Source organism: Suncus etruscus, chromosome 19, assembly GCF_024139225.1.
Source record: "Suncus etruscus isolate mSunEtr1 chromosome 19, mSunEtr1.pri.cur, whole genome shotgun sequence".
Lineage (NCBI taxonomy): Eukaryota > Metazoa > Chordata > Mammalia > Eulipotyphla > Soricidae > Suncus > Suncus etruscus.
In genome coordinates, this window is record NC_064866.1 from 16,564,777 (window position 1) to 16,586,832 (window position 22,056).

At 33.8% G+C, this 22,056-nt stretch overlaps 2 protein-coding genes across 2 annotated transcripts in view; one reads left to right on the top strand and one right to left on the bottom strand.

Moving 5' to 3' along the window:
- PTBP2 (polypyrimidine tract binding protein 2) overlaps nt 1–22,056 on the top strand; it is a 954,659-nt gene that overhangs the window by 912,339 nt on the left and 20,264 nt on the right. The gene's annotated exons all lie outside the window — the stretch shown is intronic.
- Nucleotides 1–22,056, bottom strand: part of DPYD (dihydropyrimidine dehydrogenase) — a 934,958-nt gene that overhangs the window by 495,342 nt on the left and 417,560 nt on the right. Inside the window, exon 11 of the mRNA XM_049765668.1 lies at nt 19,747–19,957. Within this exon, the coding sequence (XP_049621625.1) occupies nt 19,747–19,957 (211 nt within the window). The remainder of the gene's footprint in view (nt 1–19,746; nt 19,958–22,056) is intronic.

Below are 22,056 nucleotides of genomic sequence, written 5' to 3' on the forward strand. Positions count from 1 at the left end.
TAGGGCTCCCATTGTGGGACTGTGAAACCATTGTAAGGATGTTTGTTTTTAATTTTTTAAATTAATTTTTGTTTGTTTTGGTTTTTTTGGGGTCACATCTGGCAGCGCTCAAGGTTTACTCCTAGCTCTATGCTCAGAAATCGCTCCTGGCAGGCTCAGGGGACCCTATGGGATGTTGGTATTCGAACCACTGTCCTGCAAGCAAGGCGAACGCCCTACCTCCATGCTATCTCTCCGGCCCCTGTTTTTTTATTTTTTAATTTTTTTTAATAATGTATTTGCTTTGATTCCACTATGCTACGGGATTAGGTACCTTATCTGCTTTTTCCCTACACAGAACATAATAGCATACAAGAGGCACTCAATTAGTCCTTGTGGTTGTAAAGTGTAATAGTTATCTCTTTCATTGATTAGCTTGCTTGTTAATCTGTCTATTGGCTATTTTTCACCTAAGTCTTATTTTTACAATTAGAGCCTGCTCACTGTAAAGAAAACACCTAAATATTTTTTCTTTATAAAGTGAGCTTCCAGGAGTCCAGAGATATAGCTCAATTGGCATATGACTTTTGTGAGAGGACCTGAGCTTCAAGCCTTATACTCCACACTTCTTCCATCCCCTGCAATGCCAGCTGACCAACATGGAGCATTCAGACCTCACAATTAAGTTGAGTATCACAAGTATTGTCATTAGGTCCCTGAACACTGCTGAGCATGGATGGCTCTTATAAAAAATAAGTAAATAAAAATGTATACTTTGACATAAATGCATATAAGATAAGGAAATAATAATAAAGAAATAAAAAGGCCCTGCTTTGAGAAACACACCACATACAAAGTGAAAGGGAAATGAGGTCAATATTGTTTGATTAATGATTTGAATTACCAGTAGCAACATATGTTAAGTTGGATGCTCATGTCGGATACAGGCAGAATACTGCTTTAATTTTGTTCCCTTCCAAACTCAGAGCATTTTTATGCCTCCTGAGTTAAATACAAAGAATGTCTGTCAATAATAGCCTGTAACAGCTTCCTTTGTTTTACTTATATTCTTTGGGGAAAACTGGCATTCATTTCTTAAACTGACCAACTAATCAATTCAGAATAAAAACTGTTGAAACACTTCACCTTGATTTGCTTATTTCTCTGCAATAATTTCATCTATTTAAAACTCTAAGCTCCTTGAAGATTTGATTTGATTTTATCAGAAAGAGATCCCCTCAAGATGGTTTGTGTCCTTGAAGAAAATAGAGAGGAATTGTTTTCAAATTCTCTGCTGGATTCCCAAATGCTGCACTTTGAATTGCTTATTCATATTCAAAGATACCCTCTACCAAAGACTGAAGACTACAAACTCACTGAAGGAACAGAAAATCCTTAATCTGAGCTGGACCATAATCAGCATAATTCTATGCATATTTGGTTGCTTAATACTTCTTGATCACTAAAAGACTGAAAAAATTAGAAAGGCAATAGAAGTATTTTACATGTACTTCTCAGTGAACTAAATTTTAAAATGTTGAATGATACCAACAAATGATATAAGTAGTTACATAAAAGGGTTAAACTGTTTAATATTAAATTCCCATTTGCTGCGTTTAAGACCTAAATAAAAACAAATAGAAAGCCAGTAGTAAATTATCCTACTTGTGAAAACAATATTGTTAAAATATAAGTGAATACTGAAAAATATTTTAATTAACAAAATAAATCAAATGGAAAAGATTTCCTAAATAGAGCTTTAAAAATAAGTCTTTGTATGTTTGGCTGCCATGACTAATTATGTTTCCATGTAATGTGTGTTCAATTTGGGCTTATTTAAATAGCAGAAATGTTCATTAGCTGTAGTATATCTGTGAAGCTTCAGTAAACAGTTTAATGGTTTTTATGTTTAACCAATTTCATAAGTTCCTGTAATTTTAGCTTTAGCAACTCATTAATGTTATTTTTTGATATCCATCTTGTGACTTTTTTTGCTTGTCAATCTGCTCTAGGCATACCTCAATGTAAACTTAAAACATAGTAAAATTATTTTTTAACAATTTTAATACATATGTAAATGTGTTCAAACTTATAGCTTCTTTTTATGGAGCACAAGTTATATTAGCAACATGCAGTCAAAATTATCTTTGGTGTTGGCAAAAAACATTAAATATGCTTCATAATGACAGTAATTACAAACATTTACTGTCTCTTAGAACCAGTAGCTGGTCTGGTCTAGGCATTATATATAATTTATTTCTTTAGCTTCTCATAGAATCTGCACTACTACTTGTTTTTTTACTGAGGAGAAAACAAAGATTCGGGTAAATTGTTTAGGTTACAAATTCAGAATTTTAGTCAAATTACAAAATATTCAGTATTTACAGTTTTACCAATTATAAAAATTTGTGCTTTTCTGTTTCATGATACACTCTTAGATCTTGCACCATGGAATTAGATACAGTCACAAAGGTATGTAAAGTAACTGAAAAATCCAAAGTAAAAATAAAATATGACAATTGTTTTAAGTGACAATGAAAACATCTGAGGAGGAATAATCAGAAATTTATTAGAATAAAGATATTTCTGAGTTATATCTGCTACAAAGAGATCATTTTAAACTGATGTTTTAAGAATAAGAGAACATTAAAGAAGGCAACTAGGTTTAGTAATCTGAAGATTATGTATTTGCAAGTAAATGATGAGAGTAAAGGCAGAATAAAGAAAATTAATGAGAGAAAATATAGAGAAAATAGCAGTGCATGTTGAAAGATATTCTTTTTAGGAATTTAGTAATTCTAAAAATCAAAATTAAAGACTAGCTTTATTTTATTGATTTACAAAATATTTTTATTTATTCTATTGATATCCTAATTATTCTATAGTGAATTATTTACTATTATTGATGAAAATTATCCACTGTCATATGAAGGGTGTTGAGAAACAGGAGAAAAATTTTAAAATCATAGGGAGGGAAGTAGGATCTTAGAGGGTTTTTGAATGAGAAGAAATATAATGTAAAGAAAAATGATAAAAATGAACAGTCTGAGCTAAAGTAATAGTATACCAGGAAATAGGCTGGTTTTGCATTCAGCTGATATAGGTTCAATTTTTGATATGACCCTCTAAACTCCACTAGAAATGATCTCTGAGCAGAGCCAGAAGTAAACTCTGGGTCTATCACATGTGTCCACTCCCACTCCCCCCAAAAAGAACAGAGCAGTAATACTCTGATTCTAGACAGAATATTGCTGCTTAGGTCTCAAAGAAAAGATGTACTTTACAAGTAGAAGAAAAAGGAGTGGCTAGAAGAGCAGTATAGCAAATAGGACATGTTCCTTGCATGAAGCTGACTGGGGTTTGATTTCAGGCACCCCAATATTTATTTATCTCTGTATTCATTCTTCCTTTCATTCAATTGATACTTGGGACACTTCTAGATGTTTCTAATTTTAGTGAAGATGAACAACACTGTAATATTAATGTCAAAATTATGATATATATTGACTCTAAATTCTTCTTTCTTGAATTCTCTTAATTCAGGAAATAATCAATAGCCAAAGAGATACAGATCCATTACATCCTCCTTCTGTGAGTGAATGGGACATAGGAACCAACATATTAATTTGTATTTTATTCTTACTAACTTTAAAATAAAATTAGTTTGAGCTAACTTAACAAAAACATTATTATGTCAGAAATATTCTTCTACATTTATCATAATATTTCTAAAGCTATGAGAATATTAGTCATTATGACATAGTCAAAGGAAAAGCTTGATGATCTAAAAACATCTATTTATTGTGCTGAAATGAACTTTCTCGTACCTTATTTCTTACATAGTACCCATATCTATTAGAAATACTGACTACATAAACCTTTCTTTCATTATTAAAGCTTGAAGTTATCTTATTACCTCATAAGTTAAAGTAGCAGTCTATTCTTATCCAAGATTCCATTTTTACCTAATGTCTGTTTTATTTATGTCTATTTTTCTTTTTCTATATGACTGAAAGTTCTTATAGAAAGGGATAATATATGCATTTGTGTGTATTCAGAGGAACTGGGTATGAAACGGTATATATTCAGAAAATTTATATTGAACTAATAAATAGTTTCCATTAGTAAGCAAAAATAATTTTTAGAGTGGATGTAAAAATTAAATTCAAATGACAGAAGGTAGGACACTTGTCTTGCATGTGGCTGATCCAGGTATGATCCTCAGCATCCTTATGTTTCCCTATGTCTGCCAGGGTTAGTATCTGAGCATAGAGTTATGAGTTAAATCTACACACTGGGCCAGAGTGGTGCAATAGCAATAGACAATTTGCCTTGTACGCAGCTGACCCAGGACGGACACGGGTTCAATACCTAGCATCGCATGTAGTCCACTAAACCAGGAGCAATTTCTGAGTGCAGAGCCAGGAGTAACCTTTGAGTGCTGCTGGGTGTGGCTCAAAACAACAACAACCAAAGAAAAACAAAAATAAGACCTACACACTGCTGGTATTGGACCAAAAAAGAAACAAAAAATTTAATTAGAACACTTTAAATATCATCATTATGGGAGAATAGCTTAGATTTTAATATTTGAGAAAATTGTAATGATTTTTGGAGCAACAATGCACAAATATATGGGAAAATATGGGCTTTCTTTAAGTCATGGGAATTGTTAATAATATTTAAAGAGAAATATGAAAACTACTGTAATGTTGCTCAACATGTACCATATTATTAGCAATATTATGATAACCATAAGTATTTTATAAATTCTACATGCTGATATTTCATCTCACAACAACCGAGTGTAGTTTAATATTTAAAAGAATACTATTTAGGAATGGATTTTAGTATATCATAATTTAGTTAGCATTTAAAAGAAATGAATAATAGACCTTATTCAACAAAGCTCAAATCATCAGTTGCACTCACTATACATTGAATAGTATTTATGAAATTATATGTTTTATGTTCTCTAAAACAATTGTTATGTTTTCACTTTTAACCATTTCCTCAGCTAAACTTGTCACCACTGCTCTACTTCTTATATATAATTTTTGATTTGATTTGATAGAAAACTCCAATTTATCCACTGAGTTCATATAAGAATGCATATTATATCAACTCGTAGTAAAATCTGGAAAATAAAGTTAAGACAAGGATCTGCATAGAAATATTTACTAGGGAAACAACACATTCCTATGCAGTTATTATGGGAAAGTAAAATAATCACAGATATATCACGTGGTGCTTTAAATGATGTCTCAGGCAGTTGTAAGTGATGTGATGTTGATATCAAATCACTTTTTTTTTTTGTTTTTGGGTCACACCTGGCAGCTCAGGGGTTACTCCTGACTCTATAAAAAAACAATATTTAATATAAATTATAAATTTATAACTTAAATTTATAATATAAATTCTATACTTATAAATATAAACAATTCTGTTACTCTAAATGTTCCTCAGCATTTTGCTTCCACTGTCTTTATCTCAGCCTTTATCTAACTACCAAAATCTTGGCCTTAATGTAAACTACCCTTGAACTGTTTCAGCAATCATTCTTTTCTTAATGTCATACCATCTTATCCAATAACCATAGAGAAGCATATTTATAAGGTATTTCTGATGAATTCCTCAAGGCAGAGAAACAATTGCTGTTACAACACTTAGACTATATATCCACTCTGAGCTAACTTCTCAAAAGGCTGGATTAGTACCAGAAGACTAAAGCAACAATAGGAAGTAGTTGTGATCTAAAAGAATGATTCTCAAACATTATTTCTCCAAGTCTGGCCTCGCACATGAGCTTTTTATTTGTTTGTTTACCATCTGTGCAACTCACCCCTCAGAATCCTACCAGTTTGTCTATAGTCTCTTGCTGTAGACATGCATACATGCAAATTTAACCCAGAATTTCCTTGAATATTCTGGAAACTCAAGGGGTTTTTAGACTCCTAGTTGAAAAAATACTTGTTTAGAACACTAGCATTCAAGCAGAGTTTTATATTAACTCTTTTAAAAAAGAGATTAGAGACCAAGGTGATAGTTTGAAAGAGCAGGATACCTGTCTTGCATGAATCAGATCTAAATTCAATCTGAGGCACCGCATTCTTTCCATGAATTTTGGCCATGACCTTTATGATTCTATGAACAGGTGAGAAAGTACCCTTTAAATAAATTAATTAATTAAAGTTGAGGTAAAGGGCAGGCAACTTGACAAGCACTGAGACTGACCCCTGAGTAAACTTTCTGTTCTTATTTTGTTTTCATTTATATATTTTTTGGTTTCTGTTTGTTTGTTTGTTTTTGAGCCATACCGGGTGATACTTAGGGTTTACTCCTGGCTATGCGCTCAGAAATTGCTCCTGGCTTGGGGGACCATATGGATCAAACTGAGGTCCTTCCTGGGTCAGCTGTGTGCAAGGCAAATGCCCTACTGCTGCGCCACCACTCCAGTCCCATTTTCATTTATTTTTTTACCACACTTTCAACCCCATCAGCCAGTCAGTCAGCATCCTTATATCAGTCTCAGTGTTCTTCCACCAGTCCACCACTGAAAGTCACTGAAAGTAAGTCAACAATTTTTTAATTGTTGATTTTTTAGAATTTTATTATTTTTATTTATCCATTTTTTGGCATTTCTGGGAATAAAATTTCAAAGCTCCTCATATTTAAATCAAGTGCAAATCATTCACAAGAACTTCTAAATATTATCAATTTATGCTAGTTGGTTTCAATACCAATATATTTGGTGACATACTGTTTATCTTATAACAGTAAAAGAAAATGTATGTTAATAAAAATAAAGAAGACTAGAATAAAATAAACATTGGATTTTAATCTTGGAATTGGTGCTAATATACAAGTGATATTGACAATTAACTTAATTCTTCTAATTCAGTTTCTAGAAATAGAGATTTGAGAATAAAATTCTAATCTCCCTTTCAGTTAAAAACATGTCTTTTGTGGTGTACTTCTACTGTATATTAGCTATATATTTGTATATGTATATGTACATATATAAACTGTTAAAATTCTAACAGTAATTTCTTTTAAAGAATATGTAAGAAAGTAGGAAGGCAATCTTTGCCCTTACCTGTAGATCATTTGAAAGGCTCTTTATCGTTTTGTTTTTGTTTCTGTTTTTAGGTCACACCCAGTGAAGCTCAGGGGTAACTTCTGGCTATCCGATCAGAAATTGCTCCTAGCTTGGGGGGACCATATGGGATGCCGGAGATCAAACCCAGGTCTATTGTGGGTCAGCTGTGTCCAAGGCAAACACCCTACCTCTGTGCTATTGCTCCGGCTTTTCTTCCCTTTAAACTAAAAATATTAGTGGAACAACTTCTTACCAGCAGACAAGCTATAGTGGATCTTACAGTATTTTAGATATAATACTTTATTGGAGAATTTTACACTAGAAGTCAAACCTGCTTTCTCATATGAAGCGTCCTAAAAGTGATTTTATGGTTACTAATTTTCAACTATTCACAGAATATCAAAAATCTTTAGTTAATGACAGAGAGAAGTGATATCTAGAACCTACCAGAATTACCTCATTAAATCTCTTATAATTACACTTCCTCAGGTGACATCTATATATTTAAAGATAAAATTCAAAATTTTAAGCTTCTATTAACACTTGACTCCATATTAATTGCAATCAAATTTTCTGACATCTTTTCTTTTTTGGTTTTTGGGTCACACCAGGCAGAGCTCAGGGGTTACTCCTGGTTCTATGCTCAGAAATCGCTCCTGGCAGGTTCGATGAACCATATGGGATAACGGGATTCGAACCACCATCTTTCTGCGTGCAAGGCAAATTCTTTACCTCCATGCTATCTCTCCAGCCTCTCTGACATCTTTTCATTACCACTCTCTAGCTTATATTTCCAAACATCATCAGTTGCAATCGAAAGGAATTTCTTATCATTATATAGTCAGTACCATTCTGTCACTTTGGAAAAGAAGTGAGCTTTTGTGCATCACACCCCCTTTAATCAAGAAACTCCTATTCAAGCTTTAAAACCCAATCTAAGTGTGATATCAAATTAGTAAATTGTACCACCCTGTATTTGCCTATTTATTTATCCCATGAACCTATGCGTACAGGAAGGTCAAAGATTCTCCTTTGTCCACACAAGGTTCAAGAAATGTTCATTGCATGACGCATATGAAAGATATGGTAGATATTACAAAATAAGAAGTACAATATTAAAAATAAAAGGGGAATTCAAAATTTTTACTGATTAAAGATGAGAACATGCATGATATAAGTAGGCTGATTAAAATTTTCTAAAGACAGCTTTTATGTATTTATATAGATTTTTTAAAAGACTGAAAACTGACTACTTAATCTAACAGAGTGGTGTTAAGCAAGTTGCATAATTTCTCCGTAACTCCCTCCCTTCCACCCACTTTCCACCTGGATAACTCCTACTCATCACTCAGATTTCAAGTTACAACCCACTTCCTCTGCGAAGATTCTCTGAATTCTTAGATTGTTCTGTACTTCCATAGACTGTAATCTCACAGAACAATTTATTGAAGTTCTGAGCGTCTCCTGTTAACTGCATTCCTAAAGGCATTGTTTGCATATTCACCCCACTGCTTTATATACACCCCAAAACTTAGCTCATTGCCTATAATAGCAGATATTAGGTTGGTGTGAAAATCATATAAAATATATATCATATGCATATATATTTTATATGTATATTATTTATTATTTGTAACTACAAATACAGAAAACTTCAATTAAATAATCGAAACTATTACATATTATGTAAGTTACTCTAGGCTAGGAGGCTAGGAACTATTTTCAACTTATCTGTTATATTAGCAGTGAGTACTTCATTTTTTGTAATACTTTTATTGTCAATAAAAATAAATTGAGGTAACAAGAAAATAGTTAAAAGAACTAATGCACATAGGATACTGATACCCATGTTTAATTCCAGAAACCACATGTTCTCCTGAGCATCATGTGTAGAAAAGCCCTCATAAAAAGTAAATAGAGGGGCGGGCGAGGTGGCGCTAGAGGTAAGGTGTCTGCCTTGCAAGCACTAGCCAAGGAAGGACCCCGGTTCGATTCCCCCTGCGTCCCATATGTTCCCCCCACCAGGGGCGATTTTCTGAGCGCTTAGCCAGGAGTAACCCCTGAGCATCAAATGGGTGTGGACAAGAAAAAAAAAAGAAAGTAAATAGAAGCCCCTGAGTACCATCAGGGATAACCTTCAAACCTTCAAACAATGGATATTATTTGATAACAACAAAGGTAAGTGCAATAATAGGATAACATACTCAACTAATGGTGCTGTGCAAACTTTCTTAAAAACGTGAAAAAAAATTAAATTGGACCTCTACCTCATGTCATATAGAAATTTCAAAATGAGGTAAACAACTTGAATATTAGATCTGAGTCTACAAATACATGAAGAAAAATTCATAAATATCCATAGTTTATATGTGAGAGGCATCTTCAATAATTGAACACCATTGGCAAATAAAACAGAAGGAACAATAAAAAACAAGCATGAAATTCATAATGACTTTTTATATCAAGCTTGTACCTAAAATAAAAAGACAAGGCTGGGAGAGATAGTACAGATAGTAAGGTGCTTGACTTGTGTGAGACCAACCTGGGTTCAATCCCCCAAGCTCTACCGGGAGTAATACATGAAGGCAAAGCCAAGGGTTAGCTGTGAGCACTACCAGATATGATCCAAAACACCATATAAATGTGTTTTTATAATAAAATAAAGTAAAATAATAAAATAAAATAATTAAATTATAAAATAAAATAAATTGGACCAGAGCTATAGCATAGCAGTAGGGCATTTGCCATGCATGAGACAGACCCGGGTTAGATCCCAGGCATCCCATAAGGTCCTGGAGGTTGCCAGGAACGATATCTGAGCTCAGATCCAGGAATAACTCCTGAGTACCTCCAGGTGTGACCCCCCCAAAAACAAACAAAAATAACATAACATAACATAAAAAAAATGTCAAAGGACATTCAACTCAAATGGGAAGCATACTTGCCTAGCATTTATTCTGTCAAAGGACTAATACCCAAAACATATTAAGCACTCAAAAAACTAAACAATGACAAAGTTTATAACCCTTCAAAAAGAGAAGAGCTGAACAAAGAACACAAACTGATGGCAACAATATTATGAGAAAAATCTTTATTATTACTGATTGTTAGCGAAATGCAAGTTACATATTCAACAGTAAGATAATACATCACAGCCACGAGAATGGCCCATTTCACAGTGCAGGAAACAACCTATGCTGCTGAGGATGTAGAGAGAGGATTGGAATGCCCTGTTGGTTGGACTGTCGTCATCTGCACTAGGTTCTACTAAAAAACAGTATAAGACTTCTCAAAAACAAACAAACAAACAAAAAAACAAAACACCTTCCCAGTGATTCTCCTCCTTGACTTCTACCCCAATAACAGAAACATATAATTTTAAATGATAAATGATACACGAGCGCCTATGGTCATTGCATCAGTACTGCCTTAATAGCCAATATCTGGATACAACTTAAGTACTCACCAATTTAAAATTTAAAATTAAAACAGAAACAGGTACTATTTGCCAGGGAAGTAGCAGTGTAAAGCATATGCTTAGCATGTATGAGGTATTGGTATTGATTCCAAGAATGTCTCTCTCTCTCTCTCTCTCTCTCTCTCTCTCTCTCTCTCTCTCTCTCTCTCTGTCTCTCTGTGTCTCACACACAACCACACACATATTCATACCCTCAAAATTATGCTAGAGCACAATTAAGCATTATTATGGGGCACATCACATCTTTTATTTACTGCTCACCTTAAAACTTTTCCTAGGCCTATTCCAACATCAAAGAGGAGAAATGGGGCACATTTGAAAAATTCCTGAATATCTTCATTGATAGAGACTAATGTAGGCATTTGCAGATTAGCAATTAAGTTCAAACAAGGTAAATTAACCTGTGGCCTGCACTTTTTCTCAGTAGGAGGGCAGATGAATTAAAGCTAGCCTAAAGATATTATTGACAGGATCTTTGATTTACCCCAAGAGGCTTTTAAAAACTTTTCTCAGATTTTCTAACAAGAGGAACAAATAAATAAATTTTAACTCCACACACACACACACACACACACACACACACACACACACACACACACACACACACACACACAATCCCTGCAAAAGAAACACACTCTAATGGAACTAATTGCAATTTAACTGTTTCAAAAGACTTGATTTCTGAGAGCTACATTAAAGATTCAGGAAAAGTGAGTTTAGTGTTTTATTTTTTTTCCTCTAGTACAATGACCAAAATAAAAACTAACAATGTATCAGGAGTAAATTCTATAAATTTCTTTCCTAGAAAAGGGTTATGAATTCCCTTCATCTTGACAAGTCATCTTGTCATTTGCTCTCCTGAGAAATACTATATATATAATTATGCCAAATTAGTTTTTACTCTGATCAATTTTTCTAACATGAGTTTTTATACTTTATAGTCTCCCACAAGTTTTAAATTCTTTTTTTTTTTGTTTGTTTTTTTTTTGGGGGTCACACCTGGCGGTGCTCAGGGGTTACTCCTGGCTATCTGCTCAGAAAAATGTCCTAGCAGGCACGGGGGATCATATGGGACACTGGGATTTGAACCAACCACCTTGGTCCTGGATCGGCTGCTTGCAAGGCAAACACCACCGTGCTATCTCTCCGGGCCCAAGTTTTAAATTCTTAATAATACAAGCTTAATATCCTCACAAGTGCTTTTCTCTTTTCTACTTAAAATATAAGGCAGTATCATCTTGTATTAAGTACAGCAGAATAGTTGGGCAAATATCACCATGTTCAGAGAAATAAATTTTTTGGAAGTCCTTTGCTCTTTAAAAATGTTTATAGGGGAGATTCAGAATGGTAATTTCTAGTAAAAAACAGTTGAGAGAAAAAAATGTCCATACTCTATAAAACAAGATTTATAGTCAAATATTTAAAATTCTGCCATACAGATATTAATTGTGATCTGATGACTTTTTCCAAATAAAAATTCCAAATATGAAATGATAAATTTAAAAATATCTGGGGTTGGAACATTTAGCAAAGTGGGTAGGGTATTTGCCTTGCATGTAGTTGACCTGGGCTTGATCCCAGCATCCCATATGATCCCATGAGCACCAAAAGGAGTAATTCCTGATCATAGATTCATTCACTGCCAGGTGTTAAAAAACAAAAACAAAAATAAAAAAAACAAACTAAACAAATAATATTCCCTTCACTGGTTTACCTCAGGTAAGACAGAGTCTCAAAGCTCCTGATTCAATTTTGATTTTGAAATGCTTTTTTTTTTGGGGGGGGTATGGGCCACACCCGTTTGACACTCAGGGGTTACTCCTGGCTAAGCGCTCAGAAATTGCCCCTGGCTTGGGGGAACCATATGGTACGCCCGAGGATCGAGGAGGATTGAACCACGGTCCTTCCTTGGCTACCGCTTGCAAGACCAACACCTTACCTCTAGCGCCACCTCACCAGCCCCTGAAATGCTTTTTATATAGAAATATTTAGATCATCATAAGGATGCAATATAACTTAGTTTAATTTTTAAAATTAATAAAATATTATAGAAGGATAAAACATATAAAATAAGCTAATATGTAATGAACCCAGATAGCTGCTTAAATATACTTGTACAAACATATTAATGCATTTACATTTTAGCTCAAGAAGGTAGATCCTATAACCATTTCTCCTAAAAGAGTAGGCACATAAAGTGTAAAACAACAGCGCTAGCCTAGGACAGACCATGGTTCAAACCCCAGCTTCCCATAAGGTTCCCTTAGCTAGGAGAGATTTATGAGAGCATAGCCAGGAGTAACCTCTGAGCATCACCTGATGTGGCCCAAAAAAACAAAGAAAAAAAACCAGCTTTCCAACTGAGCATATCCTGCTTTGAGTTACTATAGCAGTCAAACTCAAATTACTATAATAATAATTTAATTATAAAGAATATATACCAGGATATAATTATAAAGAATATAAACCAGGATATAATTTGACAAATATTTATTTACTGATTGATTTTTTTGACTTCTTTATTTTGGTGTAGATATTGAAGTTGATGTCCCCAATTTTGTTTCATTTTATTTTACTTTCTCTTTCTCTTTCTTTTTGCACTCAGGCATGGTTTGATTTCAGGACTGAGACTATTGTGTGGTGCTTGTCTTTATTGCTGTAGTGCTCACTGGATATTTAATTTGCTATTTTTTTTCTGTATTGTTGTGGTTTTCAATTACCTTTTTAATTTCCTCTCTCAAACTGAGGTTGAAAGCCTCTAGAAGGACTCGGCCCATTTTCAGCTTATATGATTTTAAAAAATTTTTTTCTTTATATATTTATTTTTACCCCATTTTATTGCTTTTCTTTCCTTCAAACAAAACCACATAACTCGAATTACCAAGCTCCGCCTCTCAAATAGAGGGGGAAACAAGAGGGGGTACCAGGACCAAACAGATATATGATCACTAATAGTAAGCTAGACAAAGAGGGGACCACCTACTCTAGCAGCCCGGGAGGTGATGGTGGGGGATATGGGTTGCAGGAAGGGAACGGGGATGGGTGGAGAACAAATTTGGTGATGGGTATTCCCCTGATTCAATGTTAATATGTACCTAAAATACTACTGTGAATGATATGTAAGCCAGGGGCCAGAGAGGTGGTGCTAGAGGTAAGCACTAGCCAACGAAGGACTGCAGTTCGATCCCCCAGCATCCCATATGGTCCCCCAAGCCAGGGGCAATTTCTGAGCACTTAGCCAGGAGTAAACCCTGAACATCAAACAAGTGTGGCCCAAACAAAACAAAACAAAACAAAACAAAAAGATATGTAAGCCAATATGATCAAAATAAAATTTAAAAAATATTGACAAACCTCTCCAGAAATAAACAATTACTAGATATAATCAAATAAATATGAAAACAGAATCCTTTAAATACATTATGCATAAATATAAACAAATATATATTATATACCTAATATGGGCATTTTAATATGTTTGTTAATACTGGAAAACTGATATTACAAAGGTATATAATCTCTAACTTCTGAGAAATTACAGTCTTATTTTAAATAAGTTAAATTATTTTTTTCAGAATTTAGATAATGATTATATTTAAGAGAATATATAGAAGGAAAGGGCAGGAAGACCATCATGAGATGTTTTCTTAAGCTTGATTCCAACAAAAGATTCTGCGATATCATGGCATAAAATTCTTTTCAAAGTGGGCATTTTAAAAGATTGATAGAATGGTGCAGTATATGGAAGAGGCACAAAGGTCCCAGGAATGGCCAATGGTTTTCAACATTTCTCTGAAAGCATAGTGAAGGGCACATATAAATACTATGCTTTTTTATTAATAATTTTTATTTTGACCAAAGTGGATTACAAATTTTTCACTGTAATATTTTAAGTACATAGTGACATTGAATCAGGGGCATTCCCAACATCAATGTTGTCCTCCCTCCATCCCTATTCCCAGCATGCATACCATATCGCCCCTTCTTTACCCCTTGAGCTGCTAGTATAAGTGATCCCTTTTGTGTCTAGCTTGTTGTAGATTGGGTATCGATTCTGTTGTTTTTGGCTTTGGATTTGGTGTTTAAGTCTAGTCATTTTTTATTTCTACTCAATATTATGTCTTTTTTTGGGGGGGAGGTCAGACCCGGCAGCGCTCAGGGGTTACTCCTGGCTCTATGCTCAGAAATTGCACCTGGCATGTTGAGGGACCATATGGGATGCCGGGATTCGAACAAATGACCTTCTGCATGAAAGGCAAACGCCTTACTTCCATGCTATCTCTCCGGCCCATCAATATTATGCTTTTAAGATTCTTAGAAAAATGAGGACAAGGACATCAATTATTATCCCAGTTTGAAAATGTTGCTGTGAGGAAGATGAAAAAAACTTAGATTCTTATAAATTTAATCACACTTTCAGAACTGATAGATTATAAAAAGAGGAAGTTCAGGCTCTTAAATAAGGAAGAAATACAAAACTATGAAAGCTGAGTTTGTCCAACAAAACAAATTAATTAAACATTGATATTGGTGTTTTGACTATGCTTCCTATATGGTAACAAGTATAATTTAACCATAGATAAATATTCATAAATTTCCAAATTCCAATGTTAAATAAATGCTTCAATATATTAAGTCTAAGATATCCACCCATACAGTAAAAAATTGATATATTTTGTGCTAATTTTACTGACAGTTTTTAAACTGAGTTTAGTAAAATAAAGTTAAACATAATGTCTTTTGGCTTCTTATATAGAAGAAATAAATAAAAAATTAAAAGGTGGAATCATTTTGCATGTTCCATAAAGTATTCTGAATAACAGTAAGAAAAAATTATAAATTAAATAGTATAATGATAGAGCTTGGACACTAGTCAACACAAATTTAATTAAATTGTGTTTATAACATGTAGATTCAATATTCAATATTATTCAATTCAATATTAAGGCTTAAGGGATGACTCAAAAGACTGAGTAAATTTCTTAAATTAGGAATTATTGAGTACTATCTGAAGCATATATGATTCTTGCTGAAGACGACAGATTCTCAGGGAAAAATTTAAAAAAATACAGAAAGAAGGGATATCTCCAACCTTGAAAATATGTCATGTGGAATCAACTTAGACCTCAGGTGATTAGATATCATCCATCCAGCCTTGAACCCTGGATCCCAGACATAGAAATGGCACAGCTCTTCACAACAGCTGCAAGAAACAAACTCCATCTGGGACAGCCTTAATACTGCAGGGTCAACAACAAGGGCCAGCTCTAACATGATATCCCGACAATGAGGAAAATGTGAACAAGTTGACCTTAGAACAGTTTAGCCTACCTTACCAGCTAACGACAAGACAAAACCAGAAGACGTGGCACCCTTTGGTAGATACAAAAGCCAAGATCGTGATTTACAGATGACTGGCTGCTAGAACCACGACCAGACCTTATACATCTTGGGACCAACATAAAAGCCCTAGTCTAGGGTTTGAACTAAGACCTGCACAATAAACATGATCCCCAGTTCCAAAGGTCCGGCAGAGACAATTGTAACGGAAAGGGGCTTCTGGAAGAACAAAGAAAGATGCTATCCTAGATGCCTTCCTAGGTTTAGCGCAAAGACCAAGATCACCAACCACAGAAGATGGATTAAAATGGCACTGAGGCAACAGAACCTCTAGATTCACAAAGACTGACTTCACCATAAGTCCCACCTCAGGATATGTACAGATACTGAGACCTCTAAACACAGAGCTCTGACTGTATCACACTGGACAGAGCAGAAGCCTTCCACACACCAAAAAAAAAAAAAAAAAAAAAAAAAAAAAAAAAACACAACCGGGAGAGTAATGATCCTGAGCAAAGACTAGAGCTGATCCCATGACAGTATACTCCAAGGACGGAGAAACCCCATATCTCATAGGGCAAGTGAATTCCTTTTCGAATGACCCCAATATTTACTGTGCCAGGGCAGGAGGGAAAAAAAATACAAAAAACACAAAACCTTTGTTATTTATATATATCTTACCTTCATCTATTATTGTTATTATTATTTTTATTTACCTAGCTATTTTGGTCGATTTCTCAGTTTGGATGTGATTATTGAAATTGTTGTCCCCAATTATTCTTATTTTTTTTTCTCTTTCTTTTCTTTCGTTATGTGCTACGCCATGTTTCTTATTTCAAGACCACGGCGTGTTTTTTGTTTGTTTGTGTTTGTTTTTTGTTTGTTTTGTTTTGTTTTGTTTTTTATCTGTTTTTTTTTTTTTGTGGTGCTTATCGTTATAGCTGGAGTCCTCACTGGATATTTGACACTTCTTTTGGTACTGGTGAAGTGTTTCAACTTCTTTTTCTCCTTCATTTCCCAAATCGATGATGAGAACCTCTAGAAGGATTCTGCCCATTTTTGGGGTATTAAACTCTTACCCCAGTTTATTTATTTTCTCTTTTTCAGGCAAAACCACGCAACTTGAACTAGCTACCCCTGCCCCTACTTAGAGGGGGAAATAAGGGAGGCATCAAGACCAAACTGATGCAAGACTACTAAGTAGTTGGTTAGAGACAGAGGGGACCACATATTCTAGCCGCCCTGGGGGTGAGGGAAGAGGAAAAGGGAGGTAAGACAAAAACGGAGGTGTAGGGAGGGCAATTTGGGGATGGGAATTCCCCCCTGATTTTATGTAAATATGTACCTAAAATATTATTGTCAACAATATGTAAGCCACTATGATCAAAATAAAAAAAGATATAATAAAAAAAAAAAAGAAAAATACTCAAAAGTACTTCACCCTTCAAAATTTAGAGTATTTCTAATATAGAATGTGCCTAATAAATTCTTATGTGGTCTAAAAAAAAAAAAAGAATATATATTCGTTAGTTTCATTTTCAAAATTCTTCATCAGAATTTTATTTTAATTCACACATCAATCACAAGATATGGGAAGAAAAATATTGTTATGCTATTTTTGTAATCTGGAGGACCCTGGAGCTCAGAAAGGTTAAGTGACTTGGTAGAGTGTTTTAAATAGGAACAAATGTTTAACGTTGTAAACACAAAAAACATAATGAGAAATGAAAATATGTCATTTAGTTTGACATGTATTTCATTGGACACTGAGCCAAGAGAGGTTGGGAAGTGAGGGCTAGTAAGGTAGCTAATTGCTTAAAAAGGTACAAGGAAATTGAAATGCATAGCATCATATATGTGATTATCAGAGGTGCCACACAGAAATTGTATACCATCTGTGTTAGGATGACAAAATTGGAAAAAACGTGAATAACTTCTTCTAATCAAAATGGACACCACGTTTCCTGTACAGTGATTTTATGATTTTCATTATCCTTATAAAGGATGAAAGATGTAAAACTTGAAAATATTTGAACATTTTAAAACTAACAAGAGTAAAATGATCTTGTTTAACTTCTGACAAATGTTATAATTCAATATATTTTAAAAAGTGCTTCCCATATATGTATTATAAATATTTTGATAGCAGAACAAAATGAGCATACTATTTAAAATGCCAATTCTTTTCTTTCCCCTCTCACTTTATTGTACCTTCTTAATGGAACTATTGAAGGGCCCTGGTAAAGTAGTAATTCTATCCAAGGATCTTTTCCCAGACAGTTTATTAATTCAGCTCTTGGATATAGGAAGGAGAAAACTGGAGTGTTCTCAAAATCTATAACAACTTCCTATGGCTTGTGTATGTGAAATGCTAAAAGAAACACAATTTGTGGAATAAAATAAACAAAACCCAAATAAACCAATTTTCTTCCAATTTATATGAAATAAGCTGAGTTACATAATTTTTACACAAAGTAGTATGATTTAAACAGCATATATGAGATTGTACAAGTAATTTTCTATGATATTTTAAGTCATAATTTAGTATTAATAGGAAAATTGGTTATTTTTTAGTATTAGAGTAGCCTACAGTGGAATATAAATCTAGATGTGTAAGCTAAAATATTTTGGCTTGATAAGTCAATCAGAGAACTGTTAAAGATTTTATTTTTTACTCAGTTACCAAACTGTACTCAATTTTGGGTGATTTGTCGAGTAGGAGAAACAATTTTTGATAAATACAACGAAATTAACATATTTTTCAGTTTTACTTCCTGAAATTAGTTAACAAAGAAACAACCCATACTGTGACTGTGTCTGCATCTCACATACTCATCAAATGAAAAGTGACAAATTCAGTTCATCTAGTTATTTGAAAATACTTATCTTGATGACATTAAACATCTGGATGTTTCCAAATACAAAAATGTTTAATGACTGGTTGAGGTTTTTTTTTTTTTTTTTAACTTATCTGTTGCATAAAAACCCACAGTTGAATGCATATAGCTTTTGGTATTTCAGACAAAAAAATACTATTTTAACATGAATAGAGTAAAAAGTCACAGAAAGCAACACTTAGCAACACTTAATTTTTGATTGTTGTTCTGAAAAATCTTTGACTTACTAAAGAGTCATCTTTTACTTTATTATCTCATTAAGAAGTAATAATAACTCCATGAGACTTGAAGCAAAAAAGGCTTTAGAAAATAAAAAGGCATTTCTACATATCTTTCACCTATCATGGATCACGATAACACTGTGTGTGAAGAAATGTAATATATTATAGTGTCAACTGATAGACTCTCAATTGAAATGTTAGTTAAAACTTCCTTTTTTCTTTTAAAGAATTTTTCTTCATTAGCAGGTCCAGTTATGCTATCTATATAAATAATAGGGTTCAAGCTACATAATAGAAAAATTTTATGTCTATATGATAATTTGTCATGAATATAGAAGCAAAATAGAATTTCGTTTGCCTATTCATTCAGACCTAGATTTGTCTGAATCAATGAAGATGAGCTGTTACAAATTTTCTGTCACAATTATTTGTCTCATTGAAGAAAAGATTCTTCTCATGATTAAAAACTGGATAACTGTTAGGACAAAAAAGAGCATGTACTTATTCAATTTAAAAGAAATCTATTACTTTAAAAGTCACTTTATATGGTTATTATATAATACTTCCAAAACTTTTCTACCAAGACTACTTTCATTTCATATTAGATGAATAAATATGTGAAATAGTAAATATTAAAAATGAATATCTAAATAAATTAATTGAAAGTTAAAATCTATCTAGCTCTAAAGTAATATACTTGCACAATACGTTTGAGCTCTTGAGAGCTCTTACCTTTAGCATCACTCAGGATGGAACCAAAGGCACTAATGATCACATCAGCTTTCAAATTCACTATCTGATCTTCATCTTCTTTCCAGTTTCCAGTTTCATCTTGCTCTGTCCGAACAAATTGCATGGCAACAATCCTCCCACTTTTTACTATAACTTTTCGTGGGGATAAGAAAGGCAAAAATTCACACTTTTCTTCCTTAGCCAGCTCCACCTAAACAAATAGAAAGAAAAAAAAATTCAATGTTTCATCTTCATTTAATATATGTTTTTAAATTCAATTGTATAAGTTGTGCAAGAGCATTATAAAATAGGGCCAAAGAGAGACCAATTGGGTTTTTATCACCAGTACCATCTGAGTTCCCCAAGTATTTCTTGAACTCATCTCTGAGACAGGAATAAGCTTTAAGCATAGGTGCTTGTGGGCCCCAAACCAAAAAGAATAAAAGAATGGTAGAAGGAGAAAAAAAAAACTAGAGGTACTCAATGGAACTGAAAAATTCTGTATTTCTGTACTTGTATCCGTATCTGTATTTCTGTAAAATTGCAGAAGCAAATAATCTACATGGGTTTTTAAATAAGCAAACTTGTGCCAATCTCCCAATTTTTTCACATAACTTACATAATTCAATTTTTAGTAAGAATTAGGTACATCCTGTTTCAATGGTATCCATGCTTATAGGGATAGAATTTTAATGTTCAATTACCTGATCAATGTTCCTTTTACTCATTGCCAACATGTTTTGACTAGTGTAATGAATAAAAATAAATTTTTAAGGAATAAAACAAAATTCTACTAAGAAGATTCTTGAAGAAGCATTGAGCTCTTTCCCTTCTCCATGAAAAAGGTAGATTCTCACTATGGCTTTTGCAAAAGGTGATTGAGAATACTGTGTGACTTTGGCCAGATTTATTTGAGCTATCTAATGATGAAAAACTTAGATTCAAATAAAGTTATGAATTCATTTATCAGCACATCATCAATAAGTGTTATATGTAAATTATGGCATATATGAGGTTGTGCTAAAACTTTCAGGGCAGAGAAATGAGTAGATAGTCTTTATGCTTTGCATAAAGGATTTCAACAACAATGTTACTCTATAATCACTGGGAATGACCCATGAGCAGAGTGCGGGAGACACTCACTTATGAAACAAAACTAAAAAATGTCTTTTTAAATTACACATTGTACTTTGAAAATGGGTGTAATTTAATGGGCTGGACAGTATGCTTTGCATACAGGAGCTCTAGGTTTGATTCCTAGCACCATATGTCCTACCCCATGACTGATCCTCCAGAGTGCCTCTGGGTGTGATCCAGAAATTGTAACACACACACACACATACACACACACACACACACACACACACACACACACACAGTATGTGCTTAACCCCAAAATATATAATTCCCCTTGATTAAGTAAGGCTTAAAATGGCTATCTCTAAAACCTTTCTTGTGCTGTAAGTTTATCTGTGAAATTTTATGAACCTCTTACTTAGATCACAGTTACCATATTTTGTGTATAAGACTACCAGACGTATAAAATGACCCCCTAATTTTACAATTAATACATAGATTTAGGCTTATATTCTCTGTATGACAGAACGTTCCTGTGCTGCAACTGTATGTCCCACAGTGAGCCAATCACAACAAGCAAAGGTTCAAAGGTTCTATTGTCATAGACTTCCTCTCTGACTCTGGCCCATCTAAGCAGGCTTTTGACAGTGTCCATTCGGGTACAGAACATTGTCTAATTTGCATGCATAAAAAGCCTGCTCGGATTGGCTGAGTCAGAGAGGCAGTCCGAGCAGCCTTGCAGTGATTGGTGCAAGATCGAGTTGAAAATTCTTTTCCTGTCAATATCCAGATGATTTTGGTTCAGCAACATATGGAAACGTTCGGGATATTCTCGGCGTATGAGATGACCTCTGATTTTCGGTTGACTTTTTTTTTTGTTTCAAAAGTTGTTTTATACGCCGGAAAATACGGTAACCCTCTACATTTAGTTGACCTATAAGATGCATTCTCTTTTTGTGTGTGTGTAGTGCTGGGAACACACTAGTGATGCTCAGGCATTAATCCTGGCTCTGCTCTCAAGAATTATTCCTGGCAATGCATAATATAACATATAGGATGCCAGGGATGGAACTTGGGTTTACAGTGTGCAAGGCAAGCACCTTACCCATTACACTGTCGCTCCATCAACTATGCATTCTCAAGGAGAATAGCATCATTTAAGTGAAATCAATTCTAGGAAGGAAAAATTCTTAGGTTTCTTAATATGTTAGCTACTTCTCTCACCCCAAAGAA